The 23,335-nt window shown below is 44.5% G+C and overlaps 5 protein-coding genes across 5 annotated transcripts; 1 reads left to right on the top strand and 4 right to left on the bottom strand.

Annotated features, from left to right (window-relative positions):
• Positions 1-1,493: 1,493 nt before the first annotated feature.
• MELLADRAFT_113147 (uncharacterized protein) lies at positions 1,494-2,569 on the bottom strand (the record flags this gene model as incomplete). The annotated part of the gene is made up of 2 exons (XM_007417784.1): positions 1,494-1,578; positions 1,833-2,569. The coding sequence occupies 2 exons, from the start codon at positions 2,567-2,569 to the stop codon at positions 1,494-1,496; spliced, it is 822 nt and encodes a 273-aa protein (XP_007417846.1).
• Positions 2,570-6,423: 3,854 nt separating this feature from the next.
• MELLADRAFT_95045 (uncharacterized protein) lies at positions 6,424-7,177 on the bottom strand (the record flags this gene model as incomplete). Its single annotated transcript, XM_007417773.1, has 2 exons — positions 6,424-6,497; positions 6,565-7,177. 2 exons carry the CDS (start codon positions 7,175-7,177, stop codon positions 6,424-6,426), a joined length of 687 nt encoding a protein of 228 aa, XP_007417835.1.
• Positions 7,178-7,909: 732 nt separating this feature from the next.
• MELLADRAFT_50835 (uncharacterized protein) lies at positions 7,910-14,509 on the bottom strand (the record flags this gene model as incomplete). Its single annotated transcript, XM_007417754.1, has 27 exons — positions 7,910-8,375; positions 8,451-8,587; positions 8,650-8,743; positions 8,812-8,847; positions 8,911-8,942; positions 9,026-9,125; positions 9,210-9,423; positions 9,496-9,707; positions 9,782-10,131; positions 10,190-10,274; positions 10,335-10,439; positions 10,501-10,729; positions 10,792-10,841; positions 10,910-11,147; positions 11,217-11,303; positions 11,388-11,568; positions 11,637-11,673; positions 11,735-11,768; positions 11,837-12,061; positions 12,127-12,278; positions 12,342-12,385; positions 12,445-12,623; positions 12,686-13,269; positions 13,332-13,497; positions 13,577-13,595; positions 13,671-14,053; positions 14,417-14,509. 26 exons carry the CDS (start codon positions 13,967-13,969, stop codon positions 8,242-8,244), a joined length of 4,023 nt encoding a protein of 1,340 aa, XP_007417816.1.
• A 4,716-nt stretch (positions 14,510-19,225) lies between these two features.
• On the top strand, positions 19,226-19,921 carry MELLADRAFT_68963 (uncharacterized protein; the record flags this gene model as incomplete). Its single annotated transcript, XM_007417760.1, has 3 exons — positions 19,226-19,414; positions 19,501-19,522; positions 19,584-19,921. 3 exons carry the CDS (start codon positions 19,226-19,228, stop codon positions 19,919-19,921), a joined length of 549 nt encoding a protein of 182 aa, XP_007417822.1.
• Positions 19,922-21,812: 1,891 nt separating this feature from the next.
• MELLADRAFT_95042 (uncharacterized protein) lies at positions 21,813-22,733 on the bottom strand (the record flags this gene model as incomplete). Its single annotated transcript, XM_007417772.1, has 4 exons — positions 21,813-21,872; positions 21,956-22,384; positions 22,525-22,599; positions 22,659-22,733. The coding sequence occupies 4 exons, from the start codon at positions 22,731-22,733 to the stop codon at positions 21,813-21,815; spliced, it is 639 nt and encodes a 212-aa protein (XP_007417834.1).
• Positions 22,734-23,335: the final 602 nt, after the last annotated feature.

Here is a 23,335-nt window from a genome sequence, read left to right as displayed (position 1 = left end):
CAAGTTTACAAATTGAGATGTTATGAGGTGGAAGGTTATGTGTAATAAGGGTTTTGCGTTTTCTTTTTGGGAATAGGACATTTTGTGTCCTGCAAATCTTTCTAGTATGTCCGTGGCTGAGAAAACATTGTTGTCCTTTAAATATTACCTAGCGATTGTACAATATTTCTTTCCTCATCGGAAAGAAATTATTATTTTATTTTTACTCACCTTTTACCGACTACGTCTTTATTCATGTTTCCCTGTTGCTTTACGCACAGGTTTGTCCTACTGTTTCTTCTATTTATCTCTTTCATTTCTTTTTACTAACCTGACTGTGTGTGGTTAGGTGTGTAGCTTTTAGCTTTTCGAAGCTTTCTTTTGGCTTGTGCCGTAGTGCTCACGCTTGACCTGATTACCCCAGGTTAGTATCTATGTTCAATGATTGGAAAGAAATTATTATTTTATTTTTACTCAACTTTTACCGACTACGTCTTTATTCACGTTTCCCTGTTGCTTTACGCACAGGTGTGTAGCTTTTAGCTTTTCAAAGCTTTCTTTTGGCTTGTGCCGTAGTGCTCACGCTTGACCTGATTACCCCAGGTCCTTTTTGTCATACGGCAAAGCACGACTTCAAATAGCTAGTTCTTGATGAACTTCTCATAACCCCCTAAGCCTAACCCCTAACCCCCTAAGCCTAACCCCTAACCCCCTAAGCCTAACCCCTAACCCCTAACCTCCTAACAGTTTCAATATCAGATTACCTCAACTATTATTTCATTTCAGACTTTTAGATACTTTATAAGTAGTTCTAGAATGACCACACCAGACAGTTTCTTTGTTAAAACAGTTGTGCATACATAAATTGCTTGATCTTGTTTATGATTATAGGTGTAGTAATGAAGTGATACACAAACAAAGATCATTGTTTATGACAACACAAAAGCAGTACACATCATAAAAACAATGTGGGAGTGGTTTCTTGGGCTACAAAGATGAATGTAGTGGAGTTCCCACTGACAATCAACCAAGTCTGTGGAATGAAGTTTTTGGATAAACCTGTGTTACTTACCTCAGGTGATGATTGAATTGCCTTTTTTGTCATTTGCCCATTATTTTTGTTAATACTTTCAATTTCAATAATCCATTTTAAAAGTAATTTTCTTGATCAATCTGACATATGATTTCATAAATTGTACATGGATGTCAACCATGTATCCTGAGTTGTTCTGCATTTGATTATCCACTTTGTCAAGCTTATCGTTTGAAAGAAGGTTTTTCATTCATCGATCTTTTTTCTTTGAATCTGAATTAATCATAGCTTGTGATACCAGCACATACAACAATCAAAGAAACTTGTTACAAAGATGAAATAATCAAATTAGATACAACTCCTATACACCAAAAGACAATAATAAATCAAATTCCAACCTTGCCCACCAGATCTATGTAGTTTATTACAATGTTTAATCCCACTGATTCTCCTTCCAATTGGTTTCCAAAATCCAATTTATCTACTCCTCTTTTGAGTATGTGCGTTCGGAGCTTCCAGCTCTACCTGGGGTGGGACTGCAGCGTTGGATCTCTATATCCAAATCCCTACACTTGCCGTCCTGCTAGGCTTAGGGTTAGTCTAGGAGGGGGTGAGTGTTTGGGGGGCCCCTTGGGCCTCTCTCAGGGCTCCATCTAGACCCTAGGATTCACCTTTATTTTTTTATGCCGTTTTTGAAAGTCTCGGTACTTGGTCTTGACGCTTCCCTCCTTTGGCATAAGGATTGTCATGGCAGTCCCACTCTCTGCACTTGTTGACAGTCCTTCTGGCTTGTTCTTCTAGCTTCTTTTGGCGCACTGACGGGTCCCCTACTTTCCCCCCTTCTACTCTGATCGTCCAGATTTGGCGTCTTACAAGGATATCATATCGAAGTGCGATCATCCAGTTGTTGTCATCTTTGCTCTTGATCTCTTCGACATTTTTCTTATGACCTTTGAATTTGTCTGCTAGCCAATGGAAATTGAACCACCTCCTCAAGTAGTCAAGCATCAGATTGAAACAAGTTACCCAGTCACCATAACTTAGGCGTAGTTCAGAGGGGTAGGACAATCCTTCGTAGGTTTTGTCTTCCGAGTCTGAGTCATCGTCTTTCTTCTTTTTCTTAGACTTCTTTCCTTCAACCTCTCTATTTGCTTCTAGCCAGGCTTGGTTGAACATAGATACTGGTACGTAGCCTTTTACTTTTCTGATTCTGTTGTCCCAGAACACCGTCAGTTGAGCCATATGATGACTTGGGACTTCTCCATCCGTGAACTCGATCCCGTTCTCCACAAAGCCTCTACCCCTTGAATTATTGACATTGTCATCTTTGTCTTCTGACATCGGTCTACCTCTCGGTATTTTGCGTTTGGCGGCTCTGGCGGGCTTTACTTTGGGTGGGGGATTTGGGATTGGATTGTCAGGCTGTATGTTTGGGTGGTTTGGCTGTCTGGTTGTTGGCTGTATCTTGGGTCTTGGTGGATGGTTGCTTGGTGGTTTTTCTGTTTCAATTGCTAGGACGCGTAGTTTTTCTGGTTGGTACCGCAAGAGGTATGACATCATTAGTTCGGCGTGCTTGTCAAACTCTTTATTATTGAGTGCCGCTCGAATCTCAAGAAGGGCAGCCGCTTGGGCGCTTGATGGTCCTGAAGATGGGCCCGCGGTGGGTCCAACTTCTCTCTGTTTCCCTGTAACCAATGTGGAATCATTCGTAAGTTATCGTGATCCGCTGAAGCAACTCTCATCATGTGCGATCATAGGACGGATTGGACGGTGGGAAAAGAGAGAGTTTGAAACGTGCCCAAGTCCGTTATGGGGACTTACACTACACCAAATGTAATCTTTACCGGGCGGTGAAGAAAACTAATGACATAGAAAAGTCCTGAGGCAACAGGAAGAGAGCTAAAAATCTGAAAAAATATGCACCTTGTTCCTAGATGTTGGGGCGTCATGATGAGTATTTTTTTGTATTTTACATGCAGATATTGGTTTATGTACTAACAATAAACGCTGAAAATCATCAAAAACTCACATGTAACAATACCTGAAATTTGGGTCATGAGTATGAAGACAATATTTTGTGGTCTAAAAACTTCAATAACTTTTGCAATTCTGCTCCAAATAACTCGATTTTTGGTTCATTCAAAAGCTGAACTATCCTCCTTCACACTTCATAATGTTATTAAGGTGCTATCTAGCCATTTAAACACTCTACATATGTTCAAAAAGTTCTGCATGAATATCTCTGTATTATCTTTTTTAGACCAGCTACAGATGTGATGTCTGAATGAAAAATGTAGAGGAAAGGCTCACCTTTTTAATGCACTTCAAATTGAGTGATTTGATTCAGAACTGCAAAAGTTATTGATGTTTGAAGATTCCAAAATCCTGTCTTCAAAATCAAGAGCCAAATTTCAGGTATTGTTACAGGTGGGTTTTTGATGATTCTCAGCCTTTATTGTTAGTACATTAACCAATATCCGTGTGTAAAATACAAAAAAATACTCATCATGACGCCCCAACATCTAGGAACAAGGTGCATTTTTTTCCAGATTTTTAGCTCTCTTCCTGTTGCCTCCGGACTTTTCTATGTCAGTAGTTTTCTTTACCGCCCGGTAAAGATTACATTTTGTGTAGTGTTATGTGTGGGCCTTCCCACTGGTATGCAGTGGGGATAACTGTGTATGTTTGTCATATTTAGACTAGCCTTTATGGGACCTCTGACTCCTTCTTTTTTGGGACGGTCAGGTGAACAATTTTTGTTTAACGGATCACGTTGTTACTGGATAGACTCTGAGTCGATGTTTGTGCTTGGGCCAGGCAGACATGAAAAGAAACAGGATCCCAGCAGCTCTCATTGTTTACAATATGTATCATGTGTTCACGGGATATGTAATTAAGGGAAAACAGGGGACAGGAGGGGCAAAGGGAATGAACTCGATTGGATAATGGTATGGATCTCACCTTTATTTAGCGAGGGACTTGCTACTAAGCCAGTGAGCCTTCTTTCCTTTTCTTGTTGTCCGTCATCTGGTTCTTTCTTGATCTGCTTGAGATTTACCCATGAAACTTCACTACGCTCCAACGGGTCCGGTTCCGCAATACTCTAGATGATTATTTGGCCTACTGCGACTTCAGCGAGAAGGCGTCCAAAGAGGGGGCCACCATCCTCATGGCGTACGGCGTGACCAGCTTCCACTATTCCTTATTTCCTGAAGTCATGAATGTTTGTGATGTCCAAGCCTGGGGAATATCTTGGGCTAGCACAATGGAGCTATTCACCCAACCACAATGTTTCTATCTTGGCGCTGTTGAGAACAAAGAGCGACAAGTGGCCAAGGGTAAAGGGGGGGCAGATTGCCCCGCTATTGACAGTGATGATAATTAGTTTGGTGTCTTTACCCTTGCGTGTTATGTCATCAATATCATAGTCGTTGGTTATCTTGTGTGTTAGCTAGCTTGTGTATTTTCATTTCAGTGTGTCCTAACCTTAGTTACAGTTGTGGTTGTGAACAGCGAACGAAACATGTTATGCGCCATGAACCGCATGACCAATGTGATGAAATCAAAAGTTTGATGAAGACCAAGTTTCCATCCCAGTGTGAGCAAGTGAATGGCTTTGCCGTGCTCAATAGCATCATGAGTGTCACATGAGCCACAGAACACTACAAGAAATATAATATTTTCTGGGCAGAAAATTAAATTATTGATATACAAAAATATTGAGAGGCCAGGAGAAGGGCAAAAAATGAATAAAAATATGCATCTTGTTCCCTGCATTGAGAGCTTCACTCTCCATATTTCTCCGTATTTTTACAGTCCATATTGATAAGTGTACTAACAATAAACCTTGATAATCATCCAATTACAACCTGTAACAAGCACTGAAATTTGGCTGATTAGTGTTTAGAGAAACTTTTGAATTCTGAAAACACCCATAACTTTGTCAAATCTGCCTCAAAACACTTGATTTCAGGTGCATTAGAAAGCTGAACTCCCGTTCTCAAACTTTCATAATATCAATAACTATGTAGCTAGTATGACAAAAATTCTATGGATCTGTATGTGCAAATGTATAAAAAAGATGATATCTTTTTTAGCAGACCAGCATGCTGTGTGGTCTTATTATGAACTATTTGGAGGACCATTCCAGCTTGCCAATGCACTCAAAATCGAGCGTTTTGGCCCGGAATTGAAAAAGTTATGAGTTTTCTCAGAAATCAAAAGCTCTAAACACTAATGAGCCAAATTTCAGTGCTTGTTACAGGTTGTAATTGGATGATAATGAAGGTTTATTGTTAGTACACTTATCAATATGGACTGTAAAAATACGGAAAAATATGGAGAGTGAAGTTCTCAACGCAGGGAACAAGATGCATATTTTTATTTATTTTTTGCCCTTTGCCTGGCCTCTCAATATTTTTGTGTATCAATAATTTAATTTTCTGCCCAGAAAATATTATATTTCTTGTAGTGGAAGGTGTTGTGAACCATTGAATCACCCAGACGTTTTGAAATCTCAAGATGTCTGCCTCATTTCTCTTGCTTCATGTTTGGCGGACTTAGGCCAACATGATCTTGACGTCTGGCCCGCTTGTTTGGGAGACGAGCTCAAAGCTCACATCACCAAGATCCAACAGGACAGGTGAAAGAAATCTCACTGGATTCGGCACTTCAACTAAACAAACTCACTCACTCTCACTGTAACTCACAAACTCAAAGTGTTGTCATTCAGATAAATTGGGTATTTGTTCAAATACGTTAATTACTAAGCATGGGGATAGGGTTAGGCCAGTTTGCCACTTCTGCACTGCAACACTAACACACAAGAGAGGCTTCAAACAAAGTGAGAAATTTTGAATACCTATTCATCAATTGTACCGTTGTATGCCATCCAATAGTCCGCGGTAGCGTATCCACAGAAAGAAATTAAGGGTTGTAACAGCTTGCGGGTCATCACTTGAGCAGCCACCAACAAAATATAGTCACTCAAGTCCTCAACGTGAAACCAGATGTTATCCCTCCTCATTTGAGACTTCATGCTGTGGAAGCAGTTTTTGATGGGATTCATGTCCGGGAAGTAAGCTGCTAAGTATACTAAAAGAACCCCAGCATCTTGGCAAAGCTGCTCGATCATCCCTCCGTGGTGAATTTGAGCGTTGTCGAGGACCAGAACCAAGTTGACTGCAGGGTAACGGTTCATGACAGGAACCTAGAGGAGTTGAGACAATCAGATTAGAGTCAGTCACATCCTGTCAACTTGAAGCACACATGGCACATACCAACTCCCTTTCCAGGAAAAGTTCCACATGGACTCGTTTGACCGGGCCTTTGTGGACCACGCCTGCTATCATTCCTTGCTTGCACACGGCAGGAAGGATAGTCCAATGCTTGGTATTGTTGTCGCACTGCTGTCAGACACTGCAACCGCCCTTGGGAGCCCAACTCTTGAAAAAAAGTGTATCACGACCCCTGATGCCAGACTCATCTAATTGAGGAGAGGCTTTGTTAATGGCCAAGTCTCTCTCTGGAAAGATAGAGAGAGACAGACGAACCAATGAATACAAAATACTCTGGTGGAATGTTCCCAACTTTCAGCATGTAAGCGGTGCGGTCTTCAATCAACTGCGCCGAATGAACCCCGCAAGCGACAAGATGCAACAGCCCTAAGCGGTGGTGTAACTCCTGACTGATTGTGGCTTTAGAAATTGGAATGTCTGAAAGTCGTAGAAGGATCTGTTGAATCTCATCAAGGTTGATCAAGGGGTTGCCGGTGACAATTTTGTAGAGGACAGCGGGATGCTCTTTGGATAACACATGGGGTCGGCCATGGGTCTGGTAACCTTTAGGGTTGTGGATCACACTGTTGGTTGCGGTGTAGAGGGATTTCCAGCGCCAGAGGGAGACGGCTGATATCTTGGTTCGTAGTGTGACATTGATCATGTGACGCAGTCGATGGCCATCTGGGTGGCCAAGAGCTTGATGCTCTCCCAGTAGAATTGATACCCCATTGATTTTACAGGGAATTGACGGGGAAGAATCCAGAGTGCTGAAATGGAATGGAAGGCGAGGATTGGATGTGGATGGGATTGGTTGGTTGGGTGTAAACGTGTGAGGAAAATTTTTTCCGTTCAGGCCTGTATCCTTGGACTGGAATTGGAATTCCATGGAACCCGGTCACTATGGGGCTGGAGGGGTTTGGCACCACATGGCTTACAGGTCTCTGCCAGATTCCGCCTGCTTGCCCGAATTGCACGGACCACCTTGCTGGGTTTTGGTTGTGATTTTTCCAAACTTTTTGCAACTGACTGTACATTGATTTTTTTCAATTCTGGAAGACTTAGGTTTATTCTCCCAGATATCCATGTTACTTGGTTTTTTCAGCCAAAATTTGGAACTTATTCTTGTTTCATACATATGTTCAGGCAAATTTTGGCCTCATTTTATTCTACATTCATACCCGGGTTCTCAGGGGGCTTGCCGGGGTCCTAAGCACCTACATATTGTATACAAGAGTCAGAGAAAATGATAAAAATAGAGAAATGCAAATATATGATTTTAATTGGAACACTTAGTTAAGCTTATCACAGAAACTTGGTCACGCCTCAAAGTCACACATCTTAATCAAGGAACAGGCTTTGGGTGTCACACTTCCTCCTCTTCAGGTATGGCAATGGTCTTCTCATATCATACATAGTCATGTGCTATTTATTGCCAGCAAGGGATTCATAACCAGGGGAATCTTAACATTCAATGAAGCAAAAAAAATTGCAAGATGCAGTTCATTCTCAAATGAACAACAGAAGATCTGAGGGTGTATCATGTGATATGGTAGTTGGCTTCTGGGCACCCGTGGAAATTTGGGATGTAATAGTCACCTTGTCTCAGCCGACCAATCAAAAGACTTAGAACCAATAATTTTTATATCATAGCTCTACAATCATAGTTTCATCGACATTTGTCAAGTATGATTAATGAAAAACAGTAATACCCAACAACACAAACCAAGATATACTTAAAACGATTATGAAAGAGATATATATGTTTAACTTGTTACAACGAGATAAAGGTTATATTAATAGAGAGAGAAAATTGCCAGCTTGATAACGTCGCCTGAAAGTATCAAGACCACTTAAATGTCATGCAAATTTGCTCTAGACAATTTTACACAAACGACAAAATTGGTTCGGTCACCGATTTTCGAGGTTGTGAAACTGAAGCTAGACTATGGATCATCTCTTGGCGTATTTCAGCGTCAAGAATTTGGCTGCGATCAATGTGACGAAAATGTTGAATGCACAGTAGCAAACCATGATCCCTAAATCCCTCCATCGATTGGAGTAAGAGTAATTTAAGGAAGTGAAAACTGCATGGTAAATTGACGGTAGAAAGATTCAGTTTTGACTTCACGGTAGAAGGACAATCTCCTGTAATCGCTTACATTCATCACCAACCCGGTATTGACAGTAATCACAATCCGACGTAGCATTTGGATTCTCCAAGTAACCTCCTGATGAAGTGACAAACGGAGATAGCCATTGTTGACACGTTTGTCCACTAGGAGGTTGGATGCGCGAGCTGGATTGGTTCACTTCAAACGTCAACACACCGAGCATAGCACTGAAGAGCAAGCTACTCACAATTCTTCGGGGACACAGGTGATACGTAAGTCATGTAATTCGTTTACCACCAATCCGGCAATCATCCTTGTATAAGGATCCAGATTGTACATCCCTGTAAAGCAGAAACAATAACAGGATTAAGGAACAGACGTTGGCTGAAAAGCTGGCACATTGACTAACATTGTCTCCAGAATTTCGGCATGACGGGCTGTGGGACTACAGAAGACATGGCTATGTCAATACGCGGCTAAGTTTCACATGGAGAAGTGCAAAACTTACCAGTGACTCCGCAAAACAGAGAAAGAAAAACACTGGATGTCGAACAGAGAAGTAGGGGTGACAAGTTGATGCTTCAGTCAATCAGTCAAGATTCGGACGAGGGATCTTGACTTACATTACGGGAGAGTTCATTTGAGATGCGATGAAGATACTCGGAGACAGCGCCGCAATCGCTTGACCGAGAGTCACGGCGAAGATTTCCACGAGTATAATCACTATTGATACCAAAAGGATACATAAAGTCAGTAACGAGGGAATCAGCTCTGACGACATTGATTGAGAAGGAACCGAGACTCAACTCAAAAAAGCATAGCCTGCTCTGTTACTGTCCGTGTTGAAACCGGTCAGGAAATACCATAAAAGATAGTAGGCTACGGCACAGAGTATCGAATACGGCATTTCCGCCAAGAACTGGCTGACTGCGAAAACTTCTTGCATGTAAGTCCTCGACGATGATTCCCGCAGAAAGATCATACGAGCCATTATGAAAGCCGGTTCGACTTGGGATATGATCTGTTCATTCGGACGTGAGTATATCAAGGTCAATTGCAGTGAATACGATAGACATCAATTGAGTGGGCTTACCAAGGCAGGTAAGACCCCAGCCACAAATATTGAAAAGATTCTGTATTGTAATGCAGATATGTTATCACCCAAGCTCAAAAATGTCAATCCAGCGATAAGTCCAATCGAGATGTGATTGAACAATCTGGTCCACTGGTAGTCCGCATTGCGATAGAAGGCAAGATTGGCCCGCTGGAGGACAACCTTGAGCTGGAATCCGAAGGGTTGAGCGTCTGGGAAAGGTTACAAGGGGTCAGCCGATCGAAGCGCGGTACGGTGAAAGGGGAATACATCGAGCTCGACATACAAGATGTAGCGATTTCAGTAGAGCCTCCATCGGGGTCGGAGATGGATACCCGTTTAAGCCGTTCGATCTCGCGCTTATTTTCAGCGTGTTCTTCACTATCCAGCCAGCGGTCTGCCCAGTCTTTCTTTCCCCCCATCTGACGGGAGTTTCCAGCACCAATGGCCTCAAGCATGAATTCGGCAGGATTGGCTGATTCGGGACATTGAGCGCCATTCTTTTCGAAATAAGAGCGCAGAATGTGAGAGTCCTTGCCAATGCCGCCAAAGTACACACATCTTCCCCCACCCTTCAATAGTAACAGTCGATCAAAATTTTCGAAAAGTAAAGCGTTCGGTTGATGGATAGTACACCTACAGGGGGAGAAGAGTTTCAATAGCGGTGAGGTAAAGAGGAACTGAAAGCACGTACAAGATTGCTTGACCTGCGCCGGCTAGTTTTTTCAAGAAGCGCACGATATTGTATGCACTTTGACCGTCCAGCCCAGATGTAGGTTCTAGTAGCAGTCCCGTGTGAGAAGAGTATGATCGTGGTATAAATAGAAATCAACGCTCACCATCCAAAAAGAGAAGGAGCTGCGGTTTGGCAGCTAGCTCGACACCAATTGTCACCCGTTTCCTCGCTTCGACCCCGAGACCAAAACCAGGAAAGCCAATCATGGCTGCGGGAGATAACAGTACTTGAGTAATCGTCTCACGGTGTCAATCAGTAACGAAACACACCATCAGCGAGATCCTCCAATTCTAACAATTGAATGACCTCTTCAACGTAAGCGTCTTTTTCGTCGATCGAGACGTGAGGAGGCTGTCGAAGATAAGCTGAGAATCGGAATGCTTCGCGAACGGTGGCGGTCCATTCATGAACGTCCTGTTGCTCGCAATAAGCTGTGCCTCTTTGGAAGTCGGCTCCTGGAGCGCGCCCAGCGATGCACACCTCGCCTCCGATCACACCCTGTTGGAGATAAGCGGGTTTAGGTCAATCATGACAACAGCGCCAGAAGACATGAAGCGTACAGTAGTCTTGCGATTGGCCAACACGTCTAGAAGTGTGGTCTTTCCCGCGCCTGTAGTACCGGAAGGGGAGGCATCAGCAGAGACCTAGAGCACCCAAACTGCGGAAGAAAGGACGAACCCGAGGAGCCCATCAATGCAGTCAACGTTCCCGGCTTCACGTAGCCATATATCTCGTTCAAAAGGCGCTTCTGACCACCTGGTACTTGGACATCGTAGGTAAGAGCTTCCCATGTCAAGGGCTTCCGTGTCTGGATTAATCCACTAAGGTCTTGTTCTGCTTTCCCACTTCTGAAATCTTGTTTTCGACTTTGCAGAGATTCGTTGAGCCGCTTCCTCTCCGCGTTCTCTTTGGCAAACTGATTGGGAGAAAAGATTTTTATGAATTCAGGAATGAGGTTCAATATTTGCAGATACTTGTGGCTTACCACATTGATGGCTGGCATACCGGCACCGAGTGACAAGGTTTCTACGGCTGTAAAAAGACAAATCGTGAATAATACAAAGTAGGCAACCTATTGAGATCAAAACAAACTCAGGTCAATCGATAATAGAAGCGGGGCGAGATGAAGAGCGAGTAAACGTGATCAATGGCACACTTCGATTCCGAAATTCCGCCATACGTTATCCTTCGAGTAGGTATACGAAGCTGAAATATAATCTTCTCCGATGACGATTGGGTTCCCGGGGCGAGAGCCTCGGAGTGTACAGATTTGATTTGGTCCGAGGGTGGAAGGGTAAGATGGGCCATTCGGCACGATGGACGCTCCATCACAAGTTCTGAAGGAAAAGCAAGAGGCGAATTTAGTGTGCTGAAGTCTTGAATTTGAATCAACGATTATACTCACAAATCGAGCCGACCGAACTCATTGCCCATGAGTGCCGCTACGATAGCAGGTAGAATGTCAGGAGGAAATTCCCAGCTCAAGGATGGATGAATGCTTACAGAAGGAATAGTTAACAGGATTAATGTAGTAAAGCTATCATTTCATAAAGGAATGTTAGCAACAAGCTGAATACAGAAAGACTCGCAATCAAACAGACTGACCCAAACGAGCCATCGTCGCATCGCAGGTTGAGGTATCATGTAACCACTGTAAATGACCATCGTCATAACAAGAATACTGGCCATACGTGCGGCCGTGTCAAAGTTGAAAGATATGGCGCCCAGGAATCTGAAGAATGAACTAAGAGCGATGAAGGTGGAGAATACTAGTAGATAAAAGGTGAAGAAAGCACCAGCGTTGCTGACGAGCCCAGCCATGAAATACAGCTGCACAGGACGTCGGCTGCATAAGTGGTCATTTCACAAAACATGTATCGGTAGAGAGGTCTCACAATTATACAAAAGACGAAAATTTTCGGTGCAGAGAAAGGGATATCAGCCAGTGTGCTTGCCAAAGCTGCTGCGCCGGGGCGATAGAAGCAGAATGAAGTTTGTCGCCACATGATCGGGCGGCCGATCATCTGAGCCGGTAACTCGGTGAACGCTAGACAAAGGCGTTAGCGAAACACTCGAATCAAGTCTTCTTAAGACCGATGAGACCACTCACAGATAAAAACGTTGAACAAAAGGCCAAGAAAGATGACTCCCCCTCTACATGTGAAGCGCAGATCAGCTTTCCTGTGTTCAAAATGATATGAATGACATCTTACCTCGTAAAGGCACCAGCCGAGGTCGCAGGTAAGTTGAGGAAAATACTACCGACGACGATTGAGAGCAGCAGCGTTGTCCCCCAGCTAAACATCAAGCCCATTCTATCTTGTAGTTTCAGTTGGATCTCTCGGATGGTGAGCGCCCGAAGTTGGGTCAAAAGCGAAACCATGTGAGGGGACTAGATATGGGAGATGGAATAAGCTTCATGTGATCATCGATTCAAGAAGAACAAGGACAGACTCGTTTGGGTGCTCCACGGTGACGGTCATCGCGTACGGCATTAAAGAACTCTTCACGCTCGCGTTTCTCTGACTCGACATGAGCCCGATAAACCTTCATCTCAGCCTGCATTCGTTGGCAGACGTCGCTGGCAAGATAAGCTTGTTCCATCTCTTCAGCCGTCTTGGGAACAGTAGCAGGGTCGACTCCGTCGGCGAATTGACGTTCGTTCGGATCAGTACAACCAGTGAGGTAGTCGGCTGTGGTTTGACGTGGCAAGTTCTTGTACCCTAATCCCATCATGTATGCTCGCGCCTCGGAGGCAGGTCCAAAGTAGACTTGCCGGCCTTCATTAATGAGACAAACCTTGTCGAACTGCTCATAAATGCCCTCTCCGGCTTGATAGAGAGTCACAAACATTGTTGTCTTGAAGATGTTAGTCAAGATCCGGAGAGACTTGGCATACGAGAGGGCGGTAGAAGCATCAAGACCTCGAGTGGAGTTGTCCCACGAAAGTACGCAAGCTCGGGTTGTGAACATTTCTGCTATTGACACACGCTTTCGTTCACCTCCGGATACTCCGCGAACATCGGCACTTCCAACATCTGAGATTATAATGTCAGATTCTGCATCACGATCATCACACAGAAGGAGTGGCGATACGTACAAGTGTCTTTCGTGTGTGAGATTCCCAGCATTTGCAAGAGGAGGTCGAGTACTTGCGCCTTGAAAACTTTCTTGGTCTGGTTGGGAAGCCGCTTGGCAGGCGTCTTGGTGGAAAGAGCAAAGTCGAGAGTTTGTCCAACCGTCAGGGTCGCATGATGTACATCGTCCTACGTAACAAGCAAAAGTCAGCATGGAATGCATGCAGCGACAGAAATCAATTTGCGAGGAAGCTGAGGGAAGTATTACCTCGGGATTGTAGACGACCCTATAAAAGGAGTTCATACATTCATGTGATCAGTAATTGTGAAATGAAAAGCGACAGAACAATGTAAACACGTACTCTCCCTTGAACTCTTTAGCCATAGTTGCTGCATCGATACCCCCATATTCAACTGCGCCGGCGATATCCATGAATCCGATCCGTTGGTTTGCAATGACTTTGAGGAATGTGGAGCAACCCGAGTTTGGTCGACCCAACACAAAGCACATCTCCCCGGGACGAACAAATCCATTGAAGCCTGATATGATCGACTTGGGCGTTTTCTTCATGACACGCATCATGACAGCGATGACCGGGAATAGAAAAAACTCCTTGATGGCATCGGGGAAAGTACGGATTGCAAGTCGCATGCCACCCATGCCAACAACAGTGAGGTCAGAGAATACGACACCGAGCCGCTTGTGGTGAAAGCCATGTGCGTCTCTCTCTTGGGACCTTCCCCGCTGTCGTAGGGTAAGAAAGCAAATGTCAGTTCAAAAGGACCGGACGATTGTGAAGAAAAAAAAGAAATCAAAGATAAGTATGTGAGAGAGTAGTGTCCGGAAGTAGAGGGACGGTTCGATGAAACGCATGTATCACCGACATACGATCTCATACGATAATGTAAGCAGAAATAGGTACATCAATACAGTCCGTCGAGAATAAGTGATCTTGTGCATGGTGAAGTGACCGCATACAAATGGACGGTAAACGCTTCACCTGATCAATAAAGTGATTCTGATGCATTGCATTTGACTGGAATTTCGATGGGATCGCCGAAGAATGGATCGCCACATTATAGGACGGCACGCGTGAAAAAGGCTCACCAAATAGTCGAGTAGGTCGAACTCATCGCTATCTTGATCCTTTTCCTTATCAAGTGGAAGAGAATGACGACTACGGTTGATGGAGGTGGATCTAAACGAACGCGTAAGAAAAGATTGTGAGAATCAGAACTTGTTTACCTTTAGGGGTCAAGGAATTGCAGCAAACGTACGCATGGGTCAATTGACGCTTAAGCTCGGCAAATTCAGCCTCTGCTCGAGCGACGTCCACCACGCCCTCTTCGGTGATTTCCTCGTTTTCTCGTTCATTTTTTTCAACAGCTTTGAGATCATTGATTTCGAGAGAGAGACGAGAACCAGCACGCGTGACGTTAGAGTCCCGTCGGGAAGGAGTGGCAGCCGGACGGATGTCGAGGTTGAGATTTGGATTGGTGGTAGACATGAAGTTATGACTCAGTACGAAAGATTGAGATAAGAAAATAAGTAGGATATGTAGATGGATTTTCAGGACGAGAAGTGGTAAAGAAGTGGAAAGGAAAGCAACGATATCAAAATTGCTATTTATAGACGATTAGATCACCAGGTTTTATCACGATTGTCTGATTAAAAATAAACGGCTGCCTTTTTACTTTGCAATTTTGATATTCATGAGTAATGATCTGTCCTTGACCAAGGTTGACCCTATAATCTCTCTTGTAACTCTGTGGTTGATTAAATCGCGGCCGGATGACTTGTTGTCTGAGCGCGGGTGACAGAGAGAGATGAAACGAAGGCACCGGTGAGCGCGAAGGAAAACCCCTGGGCCCTACCCCCCACAAGCCATATCGGTAAGCGTTAAAAAATTGTAAAAAAACTTTCAACGGCCGGATCGAACAAATGCTGTGAATCTCATCAATATATGTAACATGACTCATCCGATTCCTATGGTCCACGACTCCACAGAAATCGTGAAAATGGTCTGAAGATTGTCGATGCGATTCAGGAAGAATCCTTAAGCCATTGAAGCGCTGTGTACAAGGCGGATTTCCTGTTCTCTCTCACTAGCGATGCTTCGAGTATTTTGAACGATCCAAACGCCCTAAATGCTCAACCAACATAAGAAACTTGTGCGCTATTTTGATCACTAGGCCATGATAGATTGACCAGAATATAGCTATTTGGAAAGAACCAATATCCATGTCACAGGTATCACATGAGGCGAGATCAAGGGCTTAATACTTCTTTGATCAGGGATTGTGTTGTTTGTTTGCGAGCGCGTTCGCCGCACCTGCGGAGATTAGGGCATAGACCCAAAGCTTGTGCTGAGAGCCGCAGGATTTCAGGTCAATTTTGCTAGGGAGCTTAGCTTGACAAAGCCCATGTTGAGGCTCTCAAAGAAAAATCTTTGTGAGATACGATATACCACAGCGGGCTTTCCTTATCTTTCAAGATTGGTTTCATTCGTAGAGATTCATACACTTAGATTCATATCTAGCGGAGGCAACATTAGGGTAAAATTGCTGCACATTCAGAGTCAGGCTTTAGAACTTTCTATCTGTTTATTTTATTTCGTTATTTGAAGAGGGCGAAACACACAACAGTTATGCTACTATATATGCTTATTACTTTATACTGGGAAGGTCTTGTTAGGAGAAATGACTGGCAGTGGTTTCTTGTGATAACTGGTCAACTTATTTTGGAACGATACTGGTCTCTCACTGAGTGCGAAATCACTTCAAAAGCAAAACAGCCTCGTCTACCTGACTTGAAGCCCCAAAGGACAGAGCTTATTCGAGGCCTGACGCTGACGCGTCGCCTCGTACCGGGTTGATGGTAAACCAGCAATTTGGTTTCCTCAATAACGTCTATAGCCGCTGCTAAGAAAGAACCAAAAGGTAAACGCGGAAACTGGGATTTATAGTGGATCAAGTCACAAAGTCTCATCTCTCGCCTCAGTTGGGGCTTTTTAAGTGTGCTGAAGGCCAGTCATCTGCGTTCATCTACACTTCTCATTTACACCAGGGGGTAAATCGCACCGCGCGATAACGGTTTTCGGAGCCGCTCAGAAACGTGTGACTTTTAATTCAGTTGTAGCGATTCTGAGACGTTTTCAGCATTTTGGTCACAAAGGCGGTTCCCACCACCGCACGATGCGGTGGAAGGAAACCGCCTTTGTGACCGCTGGTCACGGTTCCACCCACCGTGACCAGCGGTTCCTGGAGCGTTCTTTGAGAAACCGGAGGAACCGCTGGCTCCGGTTGCTCATGCCGTTCCAGGAACGTATTCGAGGTACACACCAAGAAAAGAACAGAACCCCAGGGACTCGAACCCCTGCCTGTGGCCAAAAAAACACTAAACTCAGGGGCATCACTACCCAGATGGCACCCCGGGCAAACAGATGACGTTACATACGTAGCGTCGCCCCGACGCCTCGGGCCCGCGTGTGAAGCGTCAGATGTTACATATGCCGGAATTTGGCGGGGTCGGCTGTCAATATGTAGCGTCAACTACATAACTTGGCGTCAGCTACCTTTACTTATCCAGCCGACCCATCATCAGCGTCACCAACCGTCGCACTCATCCCCTGTCAACATCAACTATATTTTTGATCATGTCAGATTCATTGGTTCACTGCACTTGCACCGAGTGTAACACACGAATATGTACGGACGATAATGGTAAACCAGTTCCTGGCCAAATGGTTCATCCCAGAACTCGACGAAGGCATCTCGATAATCATCAGGAAGACCTTGAAACCCAAATGATGTCAAACTTGATTGAACAATTTGCTTCAAAAATGAAGGTTCCCACTGAACCCGAGCCAGAATACTCTTCGTCTGAATCATCAGACACAGTCGAGCCATCTGGAGCCACGACTGAACTAGTCTGTAAGTATTCATGTGCCTAATTCTCTCATCCTTTGCATAGCTGACAAACATCAAATCACGTTCACTTGTAGACCTTGTAACTTTTTTCATCGCTTGGATCTACTTGGCTTGTAGTATGACTCGTGCCAATTGTCGCGTGGCGCGAGATTACCTCGTCCGGATCATCGACTTGACCTCTCGAACTCGGCTCACCAAAGACTGGATTGGCTCTATACCAAAAGACGTGCGAACAATCACCAAGCGGTTGGATCTCGAGGCCTCAATCAAGCGTTTGGTCTGCTGCCCTATGTGCTTTTCATTATACGACATCGAGACGGCGCCTACAGAATGTGGTTATCGAGAGCTAAGCAACTGCGACCCATGCCAAACGGACCTATTCATCTCACACCAAATCCCTGAACTACCATCAATAATTCATAAACATCAAAAGCCGCGACGTTCTGGAAATAATCACAAAACGAGGACGCCTGTGTCAACTTTCGTGCTGCAAGACTTTCAGCAATGGTTAACTTGGTTTCTATCCCAAGTTAATGTTGAAGATGCTATCGACAAATGGGATGAAAAATGCAAATCAGAGTCGAATGGTGTCTTGGATTATGTTCAATCACAAGCTTGGACCGCTCTATATCCCGGAATCAAAACATCATCGTCCAAAGATAGCTCGTCTCATGTATTACGATTGGGGTTCTCGCTGTTCGTGGATTGGTTCAACCCTCTGGGGAACAAGATTTCAGGACGACAAGCATCAATTGGGATCTTTGCGCTTCACTGCTTAAATCTGCCACCTCAAGATCGTCATCATATCAGGTTCACTTATCTCGCTGCAGTCGTCCCTGCTCCAGGCCAACCGGACATGACGACAACAACTCATGTACTTGCCCCACTCATTGACCAACTAGTCCAACTCGGACGTGGAGTCATGATTCAGACACATCGACATCCGGAAAGACGCAAGGTAATAGTTCGGCTCAGCATTCTTGTGGGCGATACCGTTGCAAATCACAAGGTTGTGGGGTTCACGTCTCATTCAGGCACGCTCTTCTGTTGTCGGTGTAAGTGTCTGAAAGTCGATATCTCAAAAATGATGGTTGGACGTAAGCGAACTAGGAGGGAAGTTATGGATGCGGCACACTCTTGGAAGGCATGCACGACGATGGATCAACAAAGCAAAATGGTTAAGCGTACCGGTGTCCGATGGTCTGAGCTCAACCAGCTGCATTATTGGGACCCAGTTTCGAGTGTTGGTCTTGGAATTATGCACAACTGGTTCAAGGGGGTCCTTGCCAATCATTTTCGTTATCGATGGGCATTTGAAGTTAAAAAACAGCTAGACGAACAGCAATTGGACCAAGCCGAAATCGACTTGGATGCTCTTGAAGATGCCCTTGACGATACTACTGAATGGCTTACACCAGGTTTGATAGTTGCAATGCTCAAGAATTTGAGGGAGGTGAAGGTCCCTACGGGTATGACAAGAATTCCAAAGGGTCTTGGGACCGCTGCAAACGGCAAGCTGAAGGCCAGTGAATGGCACGCCCTGTTTGCTATTCACTTGCCTTTGGCAGCCGTGGACGTCCTCCTTGGGAAACACGAAGATTACATCAGTGGTCAAGCAAATCCTCACCTTGCGATCTTACTGCAAAATTTTTGTGCGCTTGTGGAGTGCACCCATATTGTGGCATCACGAGTAATTCGGGTAGGTGATTCCCAGCGATTTAAAGTAGCCTACTACAAATATACGACCACATCCAAAAAGATCGACCCAAATGTCAACATCAAGCCCAATCACCACTATGCCATTCATCTCGCATCACAAATGGAATGGTGGGGCCCGATGTTGGGGGTCGCGGAATTCGCTGGTGAGCGCCTGTGTGGATTTCTGCAGAAAATCAATACAAATGGGAAAGTCGGTGAGTTCAACAACTATTGTTTGTACCAATGCTATGCTTGATTGATTGACGAATTATGTTTTCCTGTAGAACAAATGGCTCAAACCACAATGCGCCGTTTTTGTCATCTTCAAAGATTACTCGCTCGATCGCCTCCTGACACGACGAATCTTGGAAAAAGTCAAAGAAACATTGGTCCGGCCTTTGAGGTGGACGATCTTACATACGACCATCTCTTCGATTATTATCATGCTCAGGATGATCAGTGGATTAACTTCAGGAAGGTACCATATCCAGATGGGGCGCGTGTCTTAGGACCTTTTGTGCACGAGGTCGCAGGGCTTGACGGACGATATGGCATTTGATACAGCAAGAAGTCCCCCAACAACATCGTAACAATTGAAGTTGATGGAAAGATATCTTGTGTGAAAATACTGCATATCTTGCAATTAGATGAACCTTTGGAAAAGCTAGCAATGGTGCAGGCATTATCAGAAGTTGAAGATGAAGTGCTGAATCCGGTCTTCAAAAAGTTAGGAATCACCCGCGTTGTTGAAGGATTGCACAGGAGAATCATTCCGGTTAATTTGATAGTCTCACCATTGGCTCATAGAAGACTACCAGCTTGGACCATGGGTCTGAATAGCCCTAGCTTACTTGTTATGACGTTGACTTCTGGAGAACAACACATAAACCCCGGAAATACTCAGGACATGGAAGAATTTTACGCTTCTCAAATAGCTGAAGAGAACATGGCAATGGACATTGACACTGATCCGACCATGATATGATAGTTTTAATATGTTGTAATATCTTTTTCCACTTTCGAAATCAGTCTGTATCTTCCGTTGTAATCTCTTTTTTTTTATATATGAGATTGAGTCTTGTGGTTTTACCCCACGTCCGTTATGAAATATCACCCTCTGACGTTTTAATCTATCCAAGAGCATCGAAGGCCGTTTCACTCCAATGTAGAACTCATGTTGCTGCTCTCTAACTTTGTCTCTGTGTTTTTTTTAAAAAACTATTAACATTGCAATTATATACACGAGAAACAAATTTTTTTGGTTTATAAGAATGAGAAAGCATAATGAGAACAGATGACAGAAGGAAAACAAGAAAAATGAACCGTACAACAAAACAAAGACTTTCAGAATGGGATCAAGCTGAGTCTAGCAAAAAGAAACCGAGTAAACAAGCCAATACTGAAATGAACAAGTGAAGAACAAACGCATAAAGAGGAAGGTACACAAGTGGGCCGAGAAGACAGGAAACAGGAATATATCTCAAGCATCATTCCACTTATCCCACCTGTTTGCACGAGCCTCATCTTCCGCCTCAAAAATTTCTTCATCCTCCACATAATACTCACCCGTCCCACGGATGGGCTTTTCACCAATGGGCCTTTCAAATTCAGGGGAATCCGCCCAATCTACCTTTGTAGCCTTAGCCTTACCCTTCTTTTTTTGCTGTTCCCCCTCCTCCTCCTCCTCCTCTTCCTCCTCTACCACTACCACCTCCTCCTCCTCCTCCTCCTCCTCCTCGTCATCTTCATCGTCAGTATCACCTAAATCTATTCCAGACTCCTCGTCTTCATCATCAGAACCAGATCCATCACTCCAATTTCCGACACCTACGTTCAAGTGTTCCAAGTCATAGGCCTTGGTCGCTCTGGCCCAATGCTTCTCGGTAAATTTTTGGTCGCTAAGCTTCTCGTCCGGATGAGATCTACCCATCAGAGAAACCAATGGATCCCGAAGAAACATTACGTTGAAGCAGTCTCCTATCATGTCGCGCTGCGCTTGGGAAAGGCTGGTGTTCCACCATTCTGGGTTGTAAAAGTCAAGCGGTAGGCCTTGAGGGGGCTTGGTGAAAGTTGACATGATTGGTTTTGCGGGACGAAGACGCAAGTGCGCTTGAGAACGTTTGCCAAGAATTGTGTCCGAATTTTTCATGTGCTCGTCCAAACGTCGTATAAAGATGTCAGCTTGCTCAGATCGATAGATTGGTTGTTTGACAATGTGGATGCCTCGCTCGGGATCAAGTTCGTCATCGCTGTGAGCATCGACCTTGCGCAGCATTTTGATGTACCGTTCAGGCAAATTGTGCGCCTCGGCGTGTTTGTAGCGGCGTTTGCAAAGCTATCAACTCCAAAAAGAATGAGTGTATGTTCGTGGTATCAAGGAAAAGCAGGGAATCGACTTACACGTTGACAAGCCCTTTGAGCTACCTTTTTTGCATCGTCTTTTTGATTCTTCCCAGCCTCTTTTGATTCCTTCTTGAACTTCTGAGCCATCAAATAATGCACATAGTGGTTGTAGGTTTTTTCGAGTAGAAGAAGGTTGTTGACAAATTTGGGGTCGGCATTTGGAAAAGCTTTTCCAGTTACCCACATTCGATAGATTCGGATTGCGCTGATGCGACAGGCCTCGTTCCAGATCGAGTCAGGGGCATCTTCCAGATTGGGACCCCATTTACGAATTCCAAGTTTGGCCAACATCGCGAGCGAATATCGGACGAAGAAATCTTGCACATATATGATCCCCCTACCAATCTTGACACAACCGGCTCGGGCTTCTCGAAGAGAGATGATCTCAGTTTGAGGAACAAGCTCCGTACTCTCTGCGGAATCGGCGACCGCTGAGATCTGAGCTGAATCAGAGAATTTCAAATTGAATTCTTTCAGAAGCGCTGGATCGGGGGCCACAGGTACTGAACCGGCCTTCGCCAAGTCCCAAATGACTCGGATAAAAGTGAAAAATGATTCCTAAAGACAATCATTAGGACTGAACTGCGACCAAATTACAGAATGAATGAAAACACACCTTTGTAGATGTAAAACCTGCTGGAAGCGTCTTCATCTCTAACTCATAAGGGCTTCGTTTGGGGGATGCTTTGGGCGGAGGGCCGGAAGCACGTCTTGCAGACTTCACAGCTGGTGATGACTTGGGGGTCGACTTTCGCGGGATCGTCGCCTTCTTAGGTGTGGCTGTGGAGCTGCGGCGTTTGGGTGTGGGGGTCATGCGCGAGGTGGTTGCAGAAGGCGGCTGCGGCATTGAGCTTCCGGCAGCAGGTTGGTCCTTCAATTTGGTTTTGGATTTTGACTTCGGAGGTGGTTTTATTGCAACGTCTTCAAACTTCTTGAGTAAGGTGTCGTAAGCTTGTTCGCGGGAATTAGCTTGACTTTGCATCTGGGCGATCACTTGCGTCTGGGCAGCAAGTTTCTTGGTGGTTTCTTGCAATAGTGACTCAAGCTGAGAGAGATCCATGAGGCCGATGTGAAAGAAGTAAATAAGCTATGAGGAGATGTAAGGGAACCAGGCAATATGAGTGGATAAGGAATTTTTTTGTTTATAAAAGCGAGATGAGTGACGGACCCAAGAGAGGCACTTACTTTGGCTTTTATAGGCCATAAAATATAGTCGTGCCATTGGATTAGCGTGGGCCAATTACGAAATTGTAAGAAGAACTAGCGTGGAATAGCGTCAGTCAGAACGAAAGGGGCTGAGGAAGTTCATCGGCGCTCACCAGTTGATGTTTGCAAATCCGCCTCGGCTGTGCATGTTGAGCATCGACACACTGAAAGGAGCCGAATGAGGTCATCAGTATCCGACTGTGCGATACAGTCCAAGACGCCGGACTAAACCGGATGATAGGGGATGAGTGTGACGGTTGGTGACGCTGATGATGGGTAGGCTGGATAGGTCATGAAGGTAGCTGACGCCAAGTTATGTAGTTGACGCTACATAATGACAGCCGACCCCGCCAAATTCCAACATATGTAACATCTGACGCTTCACACGCGGGCCCGAGGCGTCGGGGCGACGCTACGTATGTAACGTCATCTGTTTGCCCGGGGTGTGGACTATAGCAGCCATAACTACAGGGGAGTCTTGGCCGCTTAAGAAAACAAAAAACAAAACAAAGAAAACTAATCTAAATCTCACTAGTCAGTTAGGATATTAGAAAACACATTAGAATCACAAATCACCACTTATGCCAAACTATGTACTTCAGTTTCAACCACTTATAGTTCAAGTGGAACTTTAAAAGTCTCGGATTTCTTACCTCTTTTCTCAATCAAAACAAATCTTTTGATTTGGTTGATTTCTTTGATTTTCTTTGAATAGCTTCGATTCCTGGTATGAATTCGATAGTAGGAATGATTCAGTCTCGTAGAAGAAGAGATACTTTGATTTTGGCTT

Source organism: Melampsora larici-populina (assembly GCF_000204055.1).
Source record: "Melampsora larici-populina 98AG31 unplaced genomic scaffold MELLAscaffold_78, whole genome shotgun sequence".
NCBI lineage: Eukaryota > Fungi > Basidiomycota > Pucciniomycetes > Pucciniales > Melampsoraceae > Melampsora > Melampsora laricis-populina.
This window is presented reverse-complemented; position numbering and strand designations above follow the sequence as displayed.